A 22,375-nucleotide genomic window follows, 5' to 3' on the forward strand; every position below is an offset into this window, starting at 1 on the left:
TGATGTATGATGCCATAAAATCATACTCTAGAGGCATGTAACCTAATCGAGGGTAGGATCAAGGAAGCCTTCCTTCAGGAAGTGTTGCCTAAACTTTTTGAGTATGGGACTCTTTCACAAAGCAATTTGCAGATCCAGAGTTTTATATCACCTTGGGAAATTATTAAGTCTAGAACAACTTAATTGGTTACATCAAAAAGAACCATGTTATGACAGCTAGAACACTAAACGAGCAAATCCAGCCTGAACTTCTGAGGAGCTAGACACAGTGCTGCAAGGACAGCTATCCTGGGGTGCCAAATTCTAGATCTGAGTCATCCAGGGTTCTGTGGTCACTGAAGAAGATGATCCTTCTATGTGATCTAATCCTGAAGGAAAACTAGACTTCAGTTGGATTCTCTTATTATAAATAGATTTATGGACTCTTTCTGTGTTAAGTTTAGAGAATGGTCTGTTCTTCCTGCTACTCTAACTACTGAGGAATAATCAGGTTGCATGTGAATACTGCTTATAAAGCACATACAGTTTTCACTGGACATGTTCCTTCTAGTTTTATATAGTTATCAAGACAATGGCATAGTAAATTTAAACCTGGGATTTCCTTAGAATTTCCATTTTGCTTATTCTATGCAAGATGTTAAAAATCTCAATAAACGGTGAATAGTGGGGGTAAATAAGAATAGTTTATAAAGAGCTCCGTCAACATCTCTGTAACTGTAGGACACTCCATAGTATTCAAATAATGCACTACCTCAAATTGGCTTAATAGAAATTTGGTATTATTTTCCCTAGGTTATATTAAAAAAAAAAAACAAACAACTAAATAGCATATGTTTACAAATTTTTAGCTAGAAATTTGCATTAAAGATTACTGAATATTGGTAGAAGTCTTTTAAATATGTTTCATAAAAGGGAAAATATGAACCACTGATAATATCTTTTAATGCTTTCTTATTCACATAAGATTTTTCTCTTATTTTCTTGGTTTGTAAAGACTTCTTTTTTAAAGAAAAGGAGTTTTTCAAAGTTTTGAGCTGAACATGGAGAGTAGGAGCTAGTTGCAAAGAAATAATGAAAGACGAAAATAATAGGAAAAAACTTCATCCATGAAAATTGTTCCTGGATATGTTACATCTTGAAAGAGTGTATTTTTATTTTATACAATTCTTGATTAGCATATTTCCCCCAAATATCATAAAAGTTCATCATTTCTTATAGATTTTTCTTTGGTAGTTAGCTCTGCCTTGCTCTTTACCTTTTCTTCAGCTTTCTTTTTTGTTTCAGCATCCATCCAAGTTAGGTCATCTAAAGTTTGAATAAAAACCGCCCGGATCTGGGCAATTAAATCCTCAACCTTAAACCAAAAGAACAGAAAGCAAATATGAGCCATGAGATAATTTTTTGTAATAAAAATTAAGAAAAATAGAATTATAAGCTGTGTTGATGTGATTCAATAATATGTTAATAAATATAAATTTATAAATGGTCTAAACAAATGGATATATATGGATAATTATATTTTTAAAGCAGCACTTCCATTATCAACCCTAACGACTGAATAGATCCTAATGTATACATTAATAAAATTCTTCTTTAGAATGTATGGTTTCCATTATCAAGAAAGAAGAACTAACATAAAATAGTAGCTGTCATTACTATTAATAGTTCAGTTAAGCATGAAGTAGCATTTCAATAGATTCTTTCACCTTGCCTATAAGTTCCTTTGTCTTCCCTTCAGTAACAATAAAATATACAGTACTTGGCTTATACTTCAAATGAACTCTGATTTACTTTCTGTTTTTTTTTAAGAAAAAATACTAATTCTTAGTCAATTTTGCTAATAGAAGAGACTACAAATGACTATATTATAAGAACATGTGATTAGGTATTGTGAATACACTGCTTTTGGAAAATGGACAATTGCTTTTGGGTTAAACAATATTAGGATTAGAAAAATACGCAGACCCTTGGGGGAGGGAGGATAAGATTTATTGGGTAATAATGGCAAATGGTAATTCAGAAGTTCTCAGCCAATCAGTAAAATTTTAGGAAATGATGGACTACTGTGACTTCCCATTGATGCAAACTGATAGAGTACTGTGCTTAAAACATTACCACATGTTTACTATCTCCAGGAAATGCCGCTTCCACATAGAGCCTTCCCACGGCATTTTCCATATTCCCATTGACATAGTTTGCGCAGCGCCTCCAAGTTGCTGTTTCTGATGTTGTGCCATAAAGAGCCTATGGGAGAGAGAAAGGAAATGGCATTTGAGCAGGCGTAGATAGCCGAAGTGCAGTGAGAGCACAGATTTCATAGGACTCTACTCTTACATCTCAAATTCTTTCAATATTCATTGCTTCTCCTCACACGTCAGGATGTCCGTGCACAGGAAAAAATGTAATCCAATAGAATTATTACTTATATATGATCTGGAAATAAGGTATATTTTCAGTAGCAAGTCCTAGAAGAACTGTTGGCTACTGCAAGTTAATATCCTTCTGGACCACCTTAGGGAAAAAACTCTGCCCCGCCAAATCTCAAAATAATGCTGTTGCCACTGCATAAACATAAACATGAAGCAATATTCAATATATGTACCAAGGGAGAGACCTGGTATACAAGAAAACACATTGCTGTTTTTCAATGCTTTTGCTGAACTTCCAGTACTTAGAAGAACTGCATGTGTACACATTTAAGTACCAATAAAGGGATACATTTGTGGAAGGAAAATTTAGCAAAACACAGCTTTTATCTTCTTTAATTTTTAAAATATCTACATTTTCTTTTAAAGGGTAAAAAATTAAAAATTTCAATCAATGAGAATTATTCCCTTCCCATGACACCAACCAATACATTTGTGAGAATTTCTTCTTTTTCACATTAGGACTTTGTCTTTCCCCTCACATTAGGACCAAAATGATGATTGTTTAAATAATATGGGTACAGCCCAATAAAAGGTCTTAAGGGTATCTCCAGGTAGGTGTGTTCTCAGTGGGTAATCCACACAATGTAGTCCATCTGTTTGTATGTCTACTGTGCTGTGAGTACTAGAAAAATCAAATTAATTGAGATAGATAGCCCTGAAATTACTTGGAACACAACACCAAACCAAACCAGTACTCTTTCATGAACTGTGTAAATAACCAAATGCCCTTCCTTCCAGGGCAATTCAATCATGGTGCCAAAGTAGACAGGACAACAGAGCACCTGAAACCTGGCTTTCCTAGGCAACACGGCTTGAATACAGGCAAAGTAAGCAACATTTGGCCTTCTGTCTCTTCGCAAAGTTTACCACATTCTAGCAATGGACATGGCAAGCCTTCATAACCATGGATCTCTTTATGCTTTAAGTCTTAAGAAAAGAGAGATTTTTTCTTCACCTTGCGGAAAGCATTTCTGGACTCCTTGTAGTTTCGGCTGAGGCTGCTTACAAGATCCATTATGAACCGCCAGGACATTAAATTTTGAAGATCTCTGTATAAAAAAACCCACCACCCAGCAACAGAAAAGATGAGGCTGCAAAGCTTCTAAAGAATGATATTAAATGCAAACTTTGGGGACACGGGGACGCTGACATACCTACCTGGCAGAATATTTGGCAAGAATGAGCTTAAGATTGGTTAAATATTCTGGAGCATAAACAATCACTTCTTCCTCATGTGGAATATTGATATTCACGGTTGACATGATTTCATTTGTGAAATTTGACCAGCTGAATGGCTGGAAAAAATCAGGCACAAAACATTCAGTAATTATGGATTTTTCTTCTTGGTTCCAAGAATCAGTTATGGTTACATGGTCAGACATGGTTACAGTGTCAATTGTATCCTATATAATTATCACAATGGTCAGTGTGATATTTGTTTGGGCTTCTTCTTTAATTGCTTCTGTCAGTTTTTGAATAAAAATTAGTTCTGCAGCATAATTATTTAAATGCAGAATTAAACCAACCATTTAAGAGCAATAACAAAGCCTCTAAGAGTAGTAGTCATATGGTAGAAATCAGGCTCAATGTCATATTCTTGGTCTAGCCAGAAGAGAGAAAAAGAAATTTAGCTATAATGTTTTCTAGGTTTAAGCAAAAATTTAAATGGGTATAATATGCATATTCCTTAAAAGTGTATGTTAACAGACAATTCGTTTTAACACAGTAATCCATTTCAGTGGAGACTGTGTTGTACATGAAGGTGAAAGCACACTATTGTTCTAGCAGAGGTATAAGTAATGGTAATGACACAACACACATGGTCTCGTGAGGATGAACAAAACGTATTTTACGCTATCAATGTCAGGTCTATATAGACATGCAGTTTTCACACTTCAGAAGCTGGATTTGGAGTTACTGAGAGATAGAATCTTGTTTCTCTATTATTCTTTCAGTGGGAATTGTGGGTATTCAACCACCAATGGATATAAGGAAAGATAGCAAAAGTGAAGACTATGCAAATCTTGCTGAAATGTCACATTTCAATGCTTGAGAATGTTTAAGATTACAGATATATTAGGCTACCTAGAAGTACATAAATACACTGATCACTTACTCAGTATGAGGTGCTATGGCTTTTCTTGATTTCTTTTAGTGGCATGGACTATTTTTTCAAAACATTTATTAAACACTTATTAAAAAGCTTTATGTAAGAAATTCCTTGTTTATTGCAACTAGACAATAAACAAAACAACAACTGCAATTGTTTATTGCAATTCCAAATAGAATTCCATCACTGAATGTGGTAGTTTGTCGATTTTATGAATGTTGCTTCATTATTCAATTGTGTGCATCGGCTCACACACAGAATATATGCATAGCTTAGAAAAGATTATTAAATACTAGCTAAGGAATTACTACTAAGCAAAAAGATGTCAATTGACATTTATAAATGGTACCCACAGATTTTTCTGTTTCCTGTGTTCTATCTCTCCATTATTGCTTTGAACACCTCCATAGATGGCCCTGATGAGAACATGGCAAGTTCTATGAATAAATTATTCTTTTTTTGGAGGTAATAAGTCTGGTACATATTATATGACTGTCCAAGTCCCATAGTTATATAATGGCCTTTCAGAAGGATTTTCCCTTTTAATGTTTCTAAATCCTTTTTTATGATACTTTCTAATACTATTCCATAGCTGCTTTGAAAAGGCTTTTTATCTTTGAAATTCACTCTAATTAAATATAAATAGAATAGTTTTTTTCAAGTCTTTTCCTAAAATCAAATGATTGGTATCATCTAAATTCATTTTGATGTTCAATTTATCTCAATAAATTAAAAAATCATTGAATTTTAACTTCATTTTAATATTAACTTTGAAAATGACATAATAAGTACTTAAATCTTGCTACTTACCTTCCCACTGAATTCCAGTGAAAATTTATTTTGGACCTCAGCTAATGTCATTTTGTTATAAAGAAGCATTGGATCATTTCGATCTTCAGATTTAGTTGTAGCCTATGGATTTAATGTTTTATTATTATTTTAGATCAAGAATTCTTTTGAAAAATACACCTTTATACAAGGGGGAAAGAAATATGGCATTGGTACAACATAATTATATTTGTTTTTATATTCTGTATTTGTTTCATGATTTATCTTGTCACATCAAGAAGAAAAGAGAAATTAAGAGATTTTAAGTATATTTAGTAACAATCATCAAGATTTGGTTAGTGTTAAGTCTGAGGGCTTCTTTGCTGGCTCAGTCAATAAAGAATCGGTGAGCAGTGCAGGACATTGCCTGCAATGCAAGAGACCTGGGTTTGATCCCTGGGTCAGGAAGATTCCCCTGGAGCTACCCACTCCAGCATTCTTGGCTAGGAAATCCCATGGACACAGGAGCCTGGCAGGCTACAGTCCATGTGGTCTTCAAAAATCATTTTGTATTTTTATAACAATGAAAAACATCAGCAATATTTGCAGCCCTCCTTCCTTCCATGGCTAATGGGCAGCACAGTTGTGCCTGTGGCTATTTCATATAATGATTTTCTTGAATAAAGTAATTTCCAATTAATCCCTCAAATACTCTGCTGCTGCTACTGCTGCTAAGTCGCTTCAGTCGTGTCCGACTCTGTGCGACCCCATAGACAGCAGCCCACCAGGCTCCCCCGTCCCTGGGATTCTCCAGGCGAGAACACTGGAGTGGGTTACCATTGCCTTCTCCCACTCTGTCTGCTACCCACCACCATTCAGTGTCCTAGTTAAAATTCAGACAGGAAAACACACATACACACACCCACAATGATTTCTGCCAAGAACTGAAGGCAAGTGAGACCAAGAAAATCCCTAGTACACAGTGTAGGTAGGTGCCAAATTATCTGAGGGGAGTGCTAGCACTTACTTCTGTGACTGTCCGCTCATGTGGCCTAACGAGTTTAGTAATATCATCATCATCCAGTATTACTGTTTTCACTGACTGAAAAAAGAAAATTTCAATAACAACTCCCCAACTAGTGGTTGAAAGGAGTAGAAGCAATTTTAAGTGAAGAGAGACAAAAGGTAAAAATGGGAATTATTTCTCTAGTTAACAATGACTTGTGATTTCAGTTCACGGATTTATTTATTTACTTCAAGAAACATGCAAAAAGGCAAAATGGTTGTCTGAGGAGGCCTTACAAAGAGCTGAGAAAAGAAGAAAGTGAAAGGCAAAGGAGAAAAGGAAAGACATACCCATTTGAATGCAGAGTTCCAAAGAATAGCAACGAGAGAGAAGAAAGCCTTTCTAAGTGAACAAAGAAAAGAAATAGAGGAAAACAATAGAATGGGAAAGACTAGAGATCTCTTCAAGAAAATCAGATATCAAGGGAACATTCATGCAAAGATGGATATAATACAGGACAGAAACAATATGGACCTAACAGAAGCAGAAGATATTACGAGATGGCAAGAATACACAGAAGAGCTGTACCAAAAAGTCTTAATGACACAGGTAACCACAATGGTCTGGGCACCCACTTAGAGCCAGACATCATGGAGTGTGAAGTCCAGTGGGCCTTAGGAAGCACTGCTATGAACAAAGCTAGTGGAGGTGATAGAATTCCAGCTGAGCTATTTCACATCCTAAAAATTATGCTATTAAAGTGCTGTGCTCAACATGCCAGCAAATTTGGAAAACTCAGCAGCAGCCACAGGACTGGAAAATGTCAGATTTCATTCCAATCCCAAAGAAGGGCAATGCCAAAGAATGTTCAAACCTCACAGTTGCTCTCATTTCACTTGCTAGCAAGGTAATGCCCAAAGTCCTTCAAGCCAGTCTTCAACAAAAGGTGAACTGAGAACTTCCAAGTACACAAGCTGGATTTAGAAAAGGTAGAGGAATCAGAGATCAAATTGTCAACATCTGATGGACCATAGAAAAAGCAAGAGAACTCCAGAAAAAGTCTACTTCTGCTTCATTGATTACACTAAAGCCTTTTACTGTACGAATCACGAAAAACTGTGGAAAATTCTTAAAGAGGTGGAAATACCAGACCACCTTGCCTGCCTCCTAGAAGCTTGTATGTAGGTCACGAAGCAACAGTTAGAACTGGATATGGAACAACAACCGGTTCAAAATTGGGAAAGGATTATGACAAGGCTGTATATTGTTATCCTGCTTATTTAACTTCTATGCTGAGTATGTCATACAAAATGCCAGGCTGGATGACTCTCAAGCTGGAATCAAGATTGCCGGGAGAAATATCAACAACCTAAGATAGCAGATGACACTACCCTAATGGCAGAAAGTAAAGAGAAACTTAAGAGCCGCTTCATGAAGGTGAAAGAGAGCGAAACAGCTGGCTTAAAACTCAACATTCAAAAAAAATGGCATCTGGTTCCATCACTTCATGGCAAATAGATGAGGAAACAATGGAAACAGTGACAGACTTTATTTTCTGGGGCTCCAAAATCACTGCAGATTGTGACTGCAGCCATGAAATTAAAAGACGCTTGCTCCCTGGAAGAAAAGCTATTGCAAGCCTAGAAAGTATATGTATTAAAAAGCAGAGACATCACTTAGCTGATAAAGGTCCGTATAGTCAAAGCTATGGTTTTTCCAGTAATCATGTATGGATGTGAGAGTTGGACCATAAAGAAGGCTGAGTGCCAAAGAATTGATACTTTCAAACTATGGTGCTGGAGAAGACTCTTGAGAGTTCCTTTGACAGCAAGGAGATCAAACCAGTCAATCCTAAAGGAATCAACCCTGAATATTCACTGGAAGAACTGATGCTAAACTGAAACTCCAATACTTTGGACACCTGATGCGAAGGGCTGACTTATTGAAAAAGACCCTCATGTTGCGAAAGACTGAGGGCAAGAGGAGAAGGGGGCGACAATGGACAACTTGTCAATGGACATGAGTTTGAGCAAACTCCAAGAGATAGTGAATGATAGAGAAGGTTGGTATGCTGTAGTCCTCTGGGTCACAAAGAGTTGGATATGACTGAGTAACTGAACAACAACAACTTAAAGATTATGTTTGTAAAATCTGCCTGCAGTGATATGCTGGACATTGTTAGAGACACATAGGTGATTCAGAGAGCACTAAGACCCCACTAAATCTCAGTGTCTGAGAGGAGAGAAAATATAGACACAAAGAATTTTGAAGTAAGATACGACTATTATAGAGCTGAGGCTGATCAAAGGAGCACACAGTCTGATAAGGTACAAGTGGTAAAAACCCAGGGTAATAAACTATGCTTCTCTAAGAATTCTGTTTCCAACACAGAACCATGTGTAACCCATCAAACTGCCACTCATCCAGCTGCAGCTCCAACCAATGTCTGGTTCTGATTCTAGACTTTTAGTTTCATGTGGCCCCAGGAAAGCTAAAATTGCCCTCAAAGATCTTTCATTTTCAAGATTCTGATGGCAAACTGCCAAGCAGATGGGGATTTAGGACTGTAGGTTGCTGGTGGCAATGTCACAGCTCTGTGGATCCTAGACTGAAACTGACTATGAGATCAGTCAATAACCTGGATGCTGTTTAGACAGAGTTCACTTGCTTGAGACTGCAGATCCTGTCAGAGGAACGTCAGAACAGAATGTGCCAACTCAGCCTCTAAGGGCTGACCCAGAACCAGAGGAATCTCAGCAACAGACCCCTTTGGCTTTGCTGATAAACTCCTCCTGTCAGATCTCCCCTGAGCTAATAAGCAGCCTGACAGTCTGAACTCAGTGAATTTCATATGGTAGTGTGGCCATGTTAAGAGGCTAATACTTCTTAGCAAAGGGATAGAGACAATTTCTGTGGTCACCTTAAATTTTAAAACTTTAAAATAAAGCAAAATTGTATACATTAAAATTAAAACAGCTTTGCTGAATAGTCATCACATGTGTCCTGAATCTCAAGGGCATCTCAACAACAGTGTGACTGCAAATAGTTAAGATCTTGACGTGCTCCAGTTATAATAGGTCATTAAACAAATCTAGTTTAATATTTGTCAAACTTAGTATGTCTCCTGGATGTCTGGAATTTGGTTTACTGAAAAACTCCAGTTTCAAAGGTCCTCTTGAAGTCAATGATCCATTACTGAGCTGTACATTTTTATCACTTAGTTGAGGAGCTGTACCTTTTACCCTTAAAATACAATAGAGAGGAGAAAGAAATAAAAAGCAGTTGACATTATTCATTGTATAAGAGAATATGTGTTTTACATTGGCAATTTCTTTTTCCAAATCCATAACTTTATTCATTTCCAAAGAAAGCTGGTTTTCATCTATGGGCAGTCCTCTTTCCTGACGAATCAATTTGGCCACAGAAATCATAAAATCCACATATGCCGTACAAGCCTGCAAGAAATAAATAACAGTACATTACTGAAGAACCTTCTAAATATTCATCATGGCACTTAAAATTAAAATTTATTTTCAATTCAATATTCATTTTTGGTAACAGATGAAGCACAAAATAGAAATTCGTTTCTGAATCTTAAAAGAAATGACCTGCACAGATTCAAACTCAGTGTGTCTTTGAATCATAACAGATTCTCAATGTACCTTTGAATTAGAACAGAACAATGAGGGATCACTCTAAAAGTACTAAGTCATTTAAAACTATGTGGTTATGGAGATTTTATAATCTTCAACTTTTAACCAAGTTATACTGCTTTAATAAGAATACACTCGCAAAACACTTGGTAAGCAGTAAACTAGTATTTTTTCCTTAAAAATACATTATTTTGCCAAATTTCCTTTTATCAGGTTTTCTCTGCTCATATAAATTTTTTTCAATTATCCATGAAGAGATGGCCACAAGCATATCATATTATCAAGACATCTTTTAATTGTCTCCTCTAGCCAAGCAATATTTTTTTTTAATGAGACTGTTTTCCCATGAGCTCCTCCAAGACAAATCTGTGGGCTTTAGTTAATTCCATAGCTGGTTCTCATTACTGTGAAATTTCTAATATGCCATTTTGACTATCAGCTTTCTTCCAAAAACTCAAAATTTTCCATTTTCTATTCACACACATTTAACTGTATGAAGATAACCTATAACCTAATTATGTTATTGACCTTTTACAGAATATATAAATCCCTTATTCAAGTTCTGACTGGCACTGAACCCAGGAAATTGAATAACACTTTCATAAATCTCAGCCCACTGCTATTTAGTTATTATCTATCAGCAGTTTAAACAACTTAAAATTTATTCAAAATTTCAAGTCCCACATCAAAATTTACTCAAAATTTCAAGTCCCAGCATCAATTTGGTAAGGGCTTCCTGGTGGCTCAGTGGTAAAGAATCCACTTGCCAATGCAGGAGACTAGGGTTCAATCCCTGGGTCAGGAAGATCCCCTAGAGGAGGAAATGGCAATCCACTCTAATATTCTTGCCTGGGAAATCCCATGGATGGAAGAGCCTGATGGGCTATAGTCCATGAGGTAGCAAAAAAAATTGGACACAACAGCAACTAGACAACTACAATTAGGAAGGCCATACCACACATTTGGGATCAATGGGTAGTTCTGAGCTTCAAATATATGTCCACACAGGATAAATATGAAGAAGAGCTGAAGAGTACTTAACCCTTTCACAGTTTCCAGGGGGTTTTATAACCCTACTGATTATCAGTGAAAGGGGCATCCTTCCTGTCACGCTGAGTGAAAAGGCACATTTAAATTCACAGTGACTCAAGAGGATCACACAAAAAATTTGTAGGGAAATGAAAATATTTTATCAAACAAGAACCTAAGCAAAATGTAAGCTGTTATTAATTTGAAATTCAAGAGGACATCTTTAAGTAACATTTAGATACTGGTATTCCATGACCATTATTAAATGCTAAGTAAACAATTTCCTGGGGAGAGGGCTCTCTCTTCCAAGGATACCCTGCAATTAGGAGGCTGTCTAACTAGCATCTCTATCCTGGATCTGCTGTTCAATAAAAATTTCATCTGTTTCTGTATTAAACACTTAATCACTAAGGTAACAGGGATAAAAGGATGTTTTTATGTATAGTCCTGCCAACTCCATTCTTTTCCTATTAAAAAGTAATCAGAATTCTTGTTTCACTTTGAAGAAAATAAACATGTCTGAGTTCATACCTAATGGGACCAACGATTCCAAAGTACAAGCATGCAGTGTTTTGAATTAACTGTATTTCAAATCATATAAATTCATCTGCATTCAGCAGGGAATTGCTACTTGACTGCAAAGAAATGGTAATTTGAATTTTCCAATATCAATCTCTAAGATTTTTTTATACACTATGGGATGCTTTTTTGTTAATGAGGTGAGAAAACACTAGCAAGAGTACTCTCCTCCATTTCACTGACTCTGCAAGGGTGTTACTCCTGTGTCTTTATCCCTAAAGATGTATTTAAAGGCTACAGAACTTGGTGAGCACAAGAACTTTGTACAATGCTTCCAACCTAATGAACTGGTAAGCTTCCCAGAAAGCTAGAAGTATATGATATCATGGACTTCTGAGATGCTTGAATATTAAATACAGTTAACACAAAATACACTCTTTCCTTTAATGAGCTCCATTACCTGGCAAAATTGTACAGTGTGACTGATTAAAACATGTTTCAGTATTTTTTTTTTAAATTGGAGGATAATTGCTTTACAATGTTGTATTAGTTTTTGCCATACAACATGAATCAGCCATAAGTGTGTATATATATATATATATATATATATATATATATATATATTCCCTCTTGAGCCTTCCACCCACCACCACCCCCATCCCACCCCTCTAGGTCATCACAGAGCACCAGGCTGAGCTCCCTGTGTTATACAGCAATTTCCCACTAGCTAACTGTTTTATACATGGTAATGTATGTATTTCGATGCTACTCTCAATTTATCCCGCTCTCTCCTTCTTCCACTGTGTCCACAAGTCCATTCTCGACATCTGCATCTCTATTCCTGCCCTGCAAATAAGTTCATCAGTACCATTTTTTCTAGATTCCATATATATGCATTAATATGGTATTTGTTTTTCTCTTTGGAGATTTCCTTCAAAAACTAGGAATAAAACTGCCATATGACCCAGTAATCCCACTACTGGGCAAAGATTCTGAGAAACCGTAATTCAAAAAGACACATGTATCCCAAAGCGTTCATCACAACACTACCTACAATAGCCAGGACATGGAAGCAACCTAGATGTCTACTGATAGATAGTTGGATAAAGAAGTTGTGGCATATATGTACAATGGAATATTGCACGCTCAGTCACTCAGCTGTGTCTGACTCTTTGTGACCCCTTGGACTGTAGCCTGCCAGGCTTCTCTGTCCATGGGGTTTTCCAGGTAAGAATACTGGAGTGGGTTGCCATTTCCCCCTCCAGGGGATCTTCCTGACCCAGGAATCGAACCTACAACTCCTGTGTCTCCTGCAGTGGCAGGCAGATTCTTTACTACTGAGTTACCTGGGAAGCCCACAATGGAATGTTACTCAGCTGTAAAAAGGAACAAATTTGAGTCAGTTGAACTAAGATAGATGAACCTAGAGCTTGTTATACAGAGTGAAGTATGTCTTAGTATCTTGATTTTATCTTCTTTGGATTCCAAATTTATCCAGTAGCTGTCAAAACCCAGGCTTACTGCTGCTGTTAAATCCTTTTTACAAGGGAGGTTTCCCTGGTAGCCCAGTGGTTAAAAATCCACCCTGCAATGCAAGGGACACAGGTTTGATCCTTGGGTCAGGAAGATCCCATATGCCACAGAATAGCCAAGCCTGTGTCCCACAACTACTGAGCCTGTGCTCTAGAGCCCTCAAACCACAACTACTGAGCCCCTGCACTGCAGCTACCAAAGCCTGCAGCACGTAGAGCCCGCGCTCCACAAAAGAAGCCACCTCACTGGGAAAACTGCACACTGCAGCAAAGAGTAGCCCCTGCTCGCCACAACTAGAGAAGTCTCATACAGCAACAAAGACTCACCATAGTCAAAAAAGAAAAAATAAATAAACCTTTTAAAGTCTTTTCTACAAGATATGATTCTACCTTAACATATTAATTTTCTTCCTTGAGATACTTCTAGATATGTAAAATGCCAAATAATACCAGTTATAATTTGGGGAGAAAGTAATCAACACATATTTTAACCTTAAACAGTATATTAGCCAGAATATTTTTTAAATCAAAAATTTAATTTTTATTTTCTGTCACTAATAGAGCAACTAGATATTAGGACAAGGGTGAGAGGCAGCTATCTTCTTTGACAGTCGTAAGGTAGCCTAGTTAAAGCTTTGATACAGTGAATCCTTTACATGACAAAAAAAAAAAAAAACACAGAAAACAAAAAACCTAAATATCTATGTAGTCTTTCCTTTAAAAATAAAACATTATAAATCCCAATGCTTGTAATAGCAGGTTCGAAGATGATAATTGGTTTTAAATGGTTGGGTAAAATCCACAATCGCAGTTTTGTGAGCTTTTAAGTTATACACTATTGGTGAGATATTTACCAATACCTAACACCAGGAACTGTTACTCTAATTCTTTAATCTGCAGGACCAGGCAATAATATTTTTATGTTGGCTCTGTTCAGAAATTAGATTCCTTCTGCTAAGAAAAAAAGCTGCTATTTGTTTGAGTTGCCAAAGAGCAAGAGAGCAATGCCATTCAACTATTGTCCTTCACACTTAATATCTTTGTTAATAAGTAACAGCAAGTCCCAGGGAGGAACAGAGAGCACTCTGGAAATACTGCCTGATATTTGTGCACCTTGGTATGCCAACAACCATGGACCAGAAATTTCATTTCCCGGACACCTTAGTCTTAGCAATTTTCTGCCCTTCCCTTTCCCAGATATTATGTGGAGCATTAAACAACTGAAAAGTCACAGAACTGTCTTATTCCTAGCCGCTGATGCCAGGGGTGTTATTTAATAGTGTTACACAGGATGTTTCATGAGGGAACACACAGGGCCCCCACCAGGAGAGATATATTTCCTCTCAGAAGACTATGAATTTTTTTCCACTTGACGAAGCATGTCAGGGATCATGCAGCTGCCAGAACACAGAGACTTGCTCCCCAAAGATGGATACGAACATACAGAATCACACAGCGGATCCTGGAGACAGGAAGTGAGAAAGTCCCCAGAAGCTAACAGGGCTCAGAAACAGGAGAAACATAGGCACAAGAGAATCTACTGTGGACGAACATGGGGATGGTCAGAGGCTTTTGTCAGGTTACTAATGACAGCACCTGCAGATTCACATGAGAATTTATTGTGTAACTTCTAAGGTTTGTTGCTTATGTTTGGGAAGGTGCATGTACTTCTTTTTACAAACTGAGTTCAGATGATCTAAAAAAATTTCCCTTGACATACCCACTGAGTCCCAAGTTCAAAAGCTCCTTTATGTTTTGTTAAATACAGATACTTGGGTGAAACCTCCTGACTATTAGTCACCTGATGCCCAGAAAGAACAAAACGAGGTCAGCAGTTTCCCTTGCAGGATCTGTTTTATCAAGTCAACCAAGCAGCAGTCAGAGCAATCCTTGTAAAAACCAAATCAAATCACATCTAAATTATCCACTGACCTGGAGCGCCAGTCATTCACCTTTTATAACACTGCCTCCATTCACCTCTTTCCTTAAATTATTTTTTATTGTCTATCTCCTCTGATTAGAACATGAGCATTCTATGTGAATTAAAGACCATTTCTGCCTTGTTTCCTTGATATCCTTCCTGTCCAGAGGAGTATCTGTCACATAGTAGAAGCTCAATAAAAATAGTTAATTGTAAGTATACTGAGTAAATATCCCTCACTTACTGTGTCATCAGCCTTCTAATCGTAGTCCAAGTTCAGAGCAGTTTCTTTGAGGTTGCATTTTGGGTAAGCAGGCAAACAAAATCCTCTCTTGGTTTACCCTAAGTTCTAAAACCTGTTCATCTAAAGGACTGAAAATCTCAGTTTGTGCTATTTCCAGAGTAGGTACAGCTTAGAGAATTTCCCTGGATTGTGGTTGATTTCTCTTATTCAGTACACAAGCCTTGGATCATCTCTTTTTGGCTTCTAACCATCTCAGCCATATTCTAAGTCCTCTGTCTTCATCCCTAAAGTGTTTTCTTTTTACCTTTTTTTCATTTTTTTTAACTGCTCTAAATTTCTTCATAACTCTCATCTCCTCTTCCTACCCTGCCATGCCTCATAGCAATATACTATATAGCTTCTAATCTCGAACCCCTTTGCTACCTCCTCAGGCTTTCATGGGAGAAGGCAATGGCACCCCACTCCAGTACTCTTGCCTGGAAAATCCCATGGATGGAGGAGCCTGGTAGGCTGCAGTCCATGGGGTCGCTGAGGGTCGGACATGACTGAGCGGCTTCACTTTCACCTTTCACTTTCATGTATTGGAGAAGGCAATGGCAACTCACTCCAGTGTTCTTGCCTGGAGAATCCCAGGGACGGGGGAGCCTGGTGGGCTGCCGTCTATGGGGTTGAACAGAGTCGGACACGACTGAAGTGACGTAGCAACAGGCTTTCATTAACTAGATGAGAGATTTTCTCACTTTTATTTTAGCCCTGAAATGCTATATTCAGATGAATGTTTTGTTAATGTATAAACAAGTAAAATGAATCTTTAAGAATGTATACTTGAAGGTGTGGCTACACAGAACATTGTCACTGGCACACGCCAAGTGGTCCGAACATTCAGAAGCCACTCCTGTGGCTTATTCTACCTTCTCAGACAAACAGAACATAAACATAGCTACAATCCAATTATGCTCCAATATGCTGGTTACCTAACCTGTAGATTTCCTTATGAAGGAGGACAAGATAACAATTAGCCTTGAACCACTAAGGAGGTAGAGAAAGAGAAGATTTGAAACCAATTCCATTCTCCCGAATAGAGTTTAAAAACTCTTCTGAAGGTGTGATTGTTCAAGAAAATTAAGGTTGCTATTCCTTTCAGTGAATCAATATGCAAGCACTTTCCCACACTAAGTAGTTGGTTGGTTCCATTTGAAAATTCTGTGAATGGGATGATTATTTTTTATGGGCAATGGGTATCTCTCACATTGTTTTGCTAGCATAGAAAAATGTATGCTCTTGTACAGGATGGAGTTGTCTCAAATCTCATTACTTCTGTCCTCTGAGGTAGCAGTGTGTCATTAAGCGATCTCTTCAGATAATCAGAGTACCTCCAAAATAAAGTTCTATCTCTCCAGCAAGAGACTTCCAGCATGAGTGGCTCCTTAATGAACCCATTTTGAGAGCACAATTAAATCCCAATTTTTTAAATAAATGTATGTATTTGTTCGGTGTCTATACAGATGTCTATGTGGCCTTTCGCCTAATACTTGGCCAGAGGGACACTGTGTTAACAGTTTTACACTATAAACTCCTGGAAAAAGACAGTGTTTATCTAGTTGGGCACCTTATGTCATCCACATGAGCCAGCTTAGTTCACTATTTTCAATGAGAGCTGCTCTCCAGGTCTTTTTTTTAGAAATTGCACCATCTAGAAGTAAAACTAGTTGGGAATCGGAAGACAGGATCATGACGAGGGGAGCTACCCAGTAGCTATTTCTCGACAACTGCTCACAACAGAACCCTCTGTTCTTTTTCTTCTTGGTGGACAAGGGGTCTAGTTTCCTGAACCATTGAGATGGGTTGACAGTCAATCAAGGGGTCTACTTTCCTGAGCCACTGAGATGGGTTGACGGTACCAACTAGCTATTCAGAGAGCCTGGTTCCCTGGACATAGTGCTTGGTCAAAAGAAGGGCAGGTGGCTCAGTCAGGATCAGAGCCCTTTCCTGAGAAATCGATAGATAATAACAGAGATGGGATTTCTTTTCTCTAGATTGCAAAGCTGCCAAGGATCATCATTTAGCTCTTACAGTATGTGCATAAGTAAATATACTATGAAAATATATGATACTATGTAAAAAATACAAGAATATATTTCTTTGAGTTGCTACTGCCTTTAAGGCCTATTCCCTCTTTAGGAGGGAAAGCACAGAAAACAAAAAGGAACTGAGGTATTTAAGTTCAGAACAATAACGAGAGGAATACAATATGCATTTCTCAAAATATAACATTCAAAACTGCTGAATAAAAGCACACGTTTGAAAAGCAGCGTATTTTTTTTTTTTTAACAAGAGAAAAATAGGTTTTGTTTTAAGGAAGGAGGTTAGATATAGTTCTTTTAAAAAAATGCATTACCTATTTTCATCACTTAGTGGTATAATGACACATTTTACTATTTTGAATGCCAAACAAATATTTGAACACAAAAATTCCATTCCTAGGATATCAGAAGCCCCCAAATACCTCAGTGTGGTGGAATAGACTTCCTTGTAATCACAGGGGCTGTTTTCATTGCTCATAAGAAGTCTGGTTGTAGAATTGTAAGATGATTCCCTAGAAACAGGGATCAAAAAAGACCTGGGGGAAATGGCCTTAGGTAATGATTTGATCAAGGAAATCTATAATTAGGGTCCCTTTGATCAGAAAGGGATGCTTCCTCTTCCCCAGCCCCTGAGACAGATCTGCAAACCAGATGCCATATCATAGTGTGAAAATCACTGGCTACAGTGACAGACAAAGAAGCCAGTCTTCTCTAGTCAAAGATAAAGTACCTTTCCTGTCTTCCCTGACATCTTCCCTCTCAACCATTCATCCATAGATTCCACTGCTGCTGCTGCTACTGCTAAGTCGCTTCAGTCGTGTCCGACTCTGTGCGACCCCACAGACGGCAGCCCACCAGGCTCCGCCATCCCTGGGATTCTCCAGGCAAGAACACTGAAGTGGGTTGCCATTTCCTTCTCCAATGCATGAAAGTGAAAAGTGAAAGGGAAGTCGCTCAGTCGTGTCTGACTCTTAGCGACCCCATGGACTGCAGCCTACCAGGCTCCTCCATCCACGGGATTTTCCAGGCAAGAGTACTGGAGTGGGTTGCCATTGCCTTCTCCAAACCATGAATGATAAAATCCTAAAGAAAAAAGTACTTGAAGGGACTGAATTCTTTCAGAGACTGCAGAGTAGTGGAAAAACTAGAATGAACTTTAATTTGATATCTGGCTGGGGATGCAGATGAAACTAAGTGAGGGATTACAGGTAGTAATGAATGGGAAAGAGTAGCAATTATCATGAGGGAAATAGGTAGAAAATTGGAATTTTCTCCATAGTTATATACTCTTCGCCCTCCCCCTAACACTCCAAAAGAATGGATTTTAAGATGGGAAGAGTACAGAAATGTTCTAGCAATTACCCATTTTCAGGATGACAGAATTTCATCTCATTTAAAAAAAAAAGAATTCCATATTATATGCAGACTCCTTGCAACTGGAAGCACATTGCTTGGAGCTTGGAGCACTAAGCTGAGGCATATTCTGAGGTCGGAGGTTAGGGGGAAAGAGTGCAGTGACCATATAGCCATAGTTATGGAAGCGGGGTAAGGCACCCAGCATGCTGTGTGTTTGCTTCTCTTATCCAGATCACGGGAAGGCACCTAATTTGAGCTAATAATAACTTCCTAGCTGAAAGTGCTACTGCTACTGAGTTTTCTAAATCATTTGTTCCCGTAAAGAACTCTACTACTATGAAATACTACTCTTAGGAAGTTGGAATGATGTAATGGAAGGAACAGAAGATAGGGACTAAAGTTCTATCTCTGGTTCTACTATTGTTTGAGCGTTCTGACAAAGACTGACAACCTTTAGGCCTTGGATTTCTCACTTATAAACTCTAATCACATTACTAATTCCAGATTTAATCTCCACTCCATTGTTTGACTACAAATATTTTGACTATAAGTATTTTCCCGACCAGTGGATGCAATGGGTAGTAGAGACTGCCAAATGTAAATATCTTTGGTCTGAGCTCCTCTTCTTTTCAGTAATAGAACCTTGTTCCCATTAACCAAATTTTAATAAGGCATACACATGGCCACTTGTTTAACACTACATTTCTCAGCCTCACTGATACTTAGCTGTGTCCACATGACAATATTCTAAGCAATGAAATGTATACAACTCCTGCATCACTTCCATGACAAGAAATTGCTTGTCTATCACTACCTCTTTTCTTTTTCCTATGAACTGAAATGTGAACAGGGCACTGGTCAACCAACTTTGACCAAACTGACTACAAATAAAACACTTGAGGAGGTCAATATTAGAGGTCAAAGAAAACAGTGCTCCTGGCCATTCCCATGAAGAGAGCTTCCTACCTCTCCGGAGACAGAAATGAACTTCTCTCTTGCTTTTTCAGTCTCTTTTTTACCACAGTTTAGTAAGATCCCAACTAATTTACAAACTCAAATGTCTAGAGGAACCACAAAGTCAATAAAAATCAATGGATTATCTCGATGAGGACTGCCCAAGTCTGGAGAACAAAGGCCCTACCTGAAGCAAGAACCATAAAAAAACTCTGTCCCATAACTACATGGGGATGTAGGCCTAGGGTTTCCAATTCTGCTAATTTATCAGGAGATCTGGATTCTCAAGTAAAATCTTCAATTTTTAGAAAATCTTGGCAACTAATATAAAATTTTTAAACAACTAATCTCAAAAATATACAAGCAACTCCTCCAGCTCAACTCCAGAAAAATAAATGACCCAATCAAAAAATGGGCCAAAGATCTAAATAGACATTTCTCCAAAGAAGACATACAGATGGCTAACAAACACATGAAAAGATGCTCAACATCACTCATTATCAGAGAAATGCAAATCAAAACCACTATGAGATACCATTTCACACCAGTCAGAATGGCTGTGATCCAAAAGTCTACAAATAATAAATGCTGGAGAGGGTGTGGAGAAAAGGGAACCCTCTTACACTGTTGGTGGGAATGCAAACTAGTACAGCCACTATGGAGAACAGTGTGGAGATTCCTTCAAAAACTGGAAATAGAACTGCCTTATGATCCAGCAATCCCACTGCTGGGCATACACACTGAGGAAACCAGAAGGGAAAGAGACACGTGTACCCCAATGTTCATCGCAGCACTGTTTATAATAGCCAGGACATGGAAGCAACCTAGATGTCCATCAGCAGATGAATGGATAAGAAAGCTGTGGTACATATACACAATGGAGTATTACTCAGCCATTAAAAAGAATACATTTGAATCAGTTCTAATGAGGTGGATGAAACTGGAGCCTATTATACAGAGTGAAGTAAGCCAGAAGGAAAAACACCAATACAGTATACTAACGCATATATATGGAATTTAGAAAGATGGTAACCATAACCCTGTATACGAGACAGCAAAAGAGACACTGATGTATGGAACAGGCTTATGGACTCTGTGGGAGAGGGAGAGGGTGGGAAGATTTGGGAGAATGGCATTGAAACATGTGAAATGTCATGTATGAAACGAGATGCCAGTCCAGGTTCAATGCACGATGCTGGATGCTTGGGGCTAGTGCACTGGGACGACCCAGAGGGATGGTATGGGGAGGGAGGAGGGAGGAGGGTTCAGGATGGGGACACATGTATACCTGTGGCGCATTCATTTTGATATTTGGCAAAACTAATACAATTTTAGATAAAAAATAAATAAATAAATAAATAAATTCCATATATATGCATTAAAAAAAAATAAAAAATAAAAAATTAGCCACAGGTTAAACAAAATGTCTCTCTATGACTCAAACCTATGACCTAGATTATGACATTCTATTAATTATGAGACAATATTGAATACAAAATGCACATATACACCATCCTCTTAACAACAGGATCCTTTCCAAAAGAAAAAAAATGCAAAAAGGAAACTTTATCACATTACGTGTATACACTGACTGCCAGGTATACCTTGATATCAGGAATTTAAAATACAAAAAATATGTATCCTTTTTGTTGCTGTTGAGTTGCTAAGTCACGTCTGACTCTTTTGAGTCCCCATGGACTGGAGCCGGCCAGGCTCCTCTGTCCACCGGATTTCCCAGGCAAGAATACTGGAGTGGGCAGCCATTTCCTTCTCCAGGGGATCATCCTGGACCAGGGACTGAACCAACATCTCCTGGATTGGCAGGCAAATTTTTTGCCACTGAGTCACCAGGGAAGTCCTCACACATCTTTATAAGGTTGGATAAATATAGTATGTTTTTAGGACAAAATCCTAAATTTGAAAAACATTCCAGTTAATAACAATGAAAAGGTAGTGTAATGAGCCAAAATTCTTCAATCACCCTCAACTCTGCAATAGGAAGCAGCTAGATAGCTTGTAAAGACAACTGCAACCCACATGATACCTGCATTGTCAAGAACTCAAATATCCCACGCCCATTTGATTGTCTATGACATTAATTGTGGACTTTTATATTTACCTTTTTCTTCATTTCAATGCTGTGTAGCCACTCATAAAGTTACTTTATACTGAATTTATTCCATGGCTTTTGAACTTAATAATGAGGCAAAATGCACACTCAGTATGAACATATAGAGCTAATCATTTTAATTAAGAAGTAATTTCAGCCACAACACCTCTGATCCATTAGAATAAAAGGTAACTAAACTTACTTCTGAGCCTCAAATTAGGAAAGAAAACATTTATGGAACCAAAACCTTCCCCAAATACTTAATACCCTACTCTGCTAAGTTCATCTTCTGTGGTTCCCTTATATCAACAAGCAAGTACACACCAACACCAGCTTGAGCAAGGCAAGGCTGTGAGACAATAAGAAGCAGTGTTGTGGGGTGTGACGAACAGAGTCAGAAGGTGGCCACAAAGGATTGTCTAACCCAATGCCCCTATGTGGGCAGCCCTCTGAAAGTCAAATAGGAAGGCTCTAGAAAGAATGGTGCCGAGCACAATGTATGTACTTACTGGACCATTCCCTGGTCTTCACTGGCACTGACCTAGACTATGATTCATCTGTTCATTTTTAAATCATTTGAATTTATAAAGAAAAAAAGACATTTAAAATTGGCTTTTCAGGGAAAATGGATATACCATGATATGGTTGTTGATAACAACC

The 22,375-nt window shown here is 37.9% G+C and overlaps 1 protein-coding gene across 5 annotated transcripts in view; it reads right to left on the reverse strand.

Annotated features, from left to right (window-relative positions):
• MME (membrane metalloendopeptidase) overlaps nucleotides 1-22,375 on the reverse strand; it is a 117,015-nt gene that overhangs the window by 47,195 nt on the left and 47,445 nt on the right. For all 5 annotated transcript variants that reach the window (NM_001192884.1, XM_024990592.2, XM_024990577.2 and 2 more), the window contains 6 exons: nucleotides 9,634-9,768; nucleotides 5,350-5,451; nucleotides 3,588-3,724; nucleotides 3,385-3,478; nucleotides 2,116-2,244; nucleotides 1,256-1,354 (listed from right to left, as the gene is read on the reverse strand). In NM_001192884.1, coding sequence (NP_001179813.1) covers nucleotides 1,256-1,354; nucleotides 2,116-2,244; nucleotides 3,385-3,478; nucleotides 3,588-3,724; nucleotides 5,350-5,451; nucleotides 9,634-9,768 — 696 coding nt within the window. The remainder of the gene's footprint in view (nucleotides 1-1,255; nucleotides 1,355-2,115; nucleotides 2,245-3,384; nucleotides 3,479-3,587; nucleotides 3,725-5,349; nucleotides 5,452-9,633; nucleotides 9,769-22,375) is intronic.

Source organism: Bos taurus, chromosome 1 (assembly GCF_002263795.3).
Source record: "Bos taurus isolate L1 Dominette 01449 registration number 42190680 breed Hereford chromosome 1, ARS-UCD2.0, whole genome shotgun sequence".
In the NCBI taxonomy this organism is placed as follows: Eukaryota; Metazoa; Chordata; class Mammalia; order Artiodactyla; family Bovidae; genus Bos; species Bos taurus.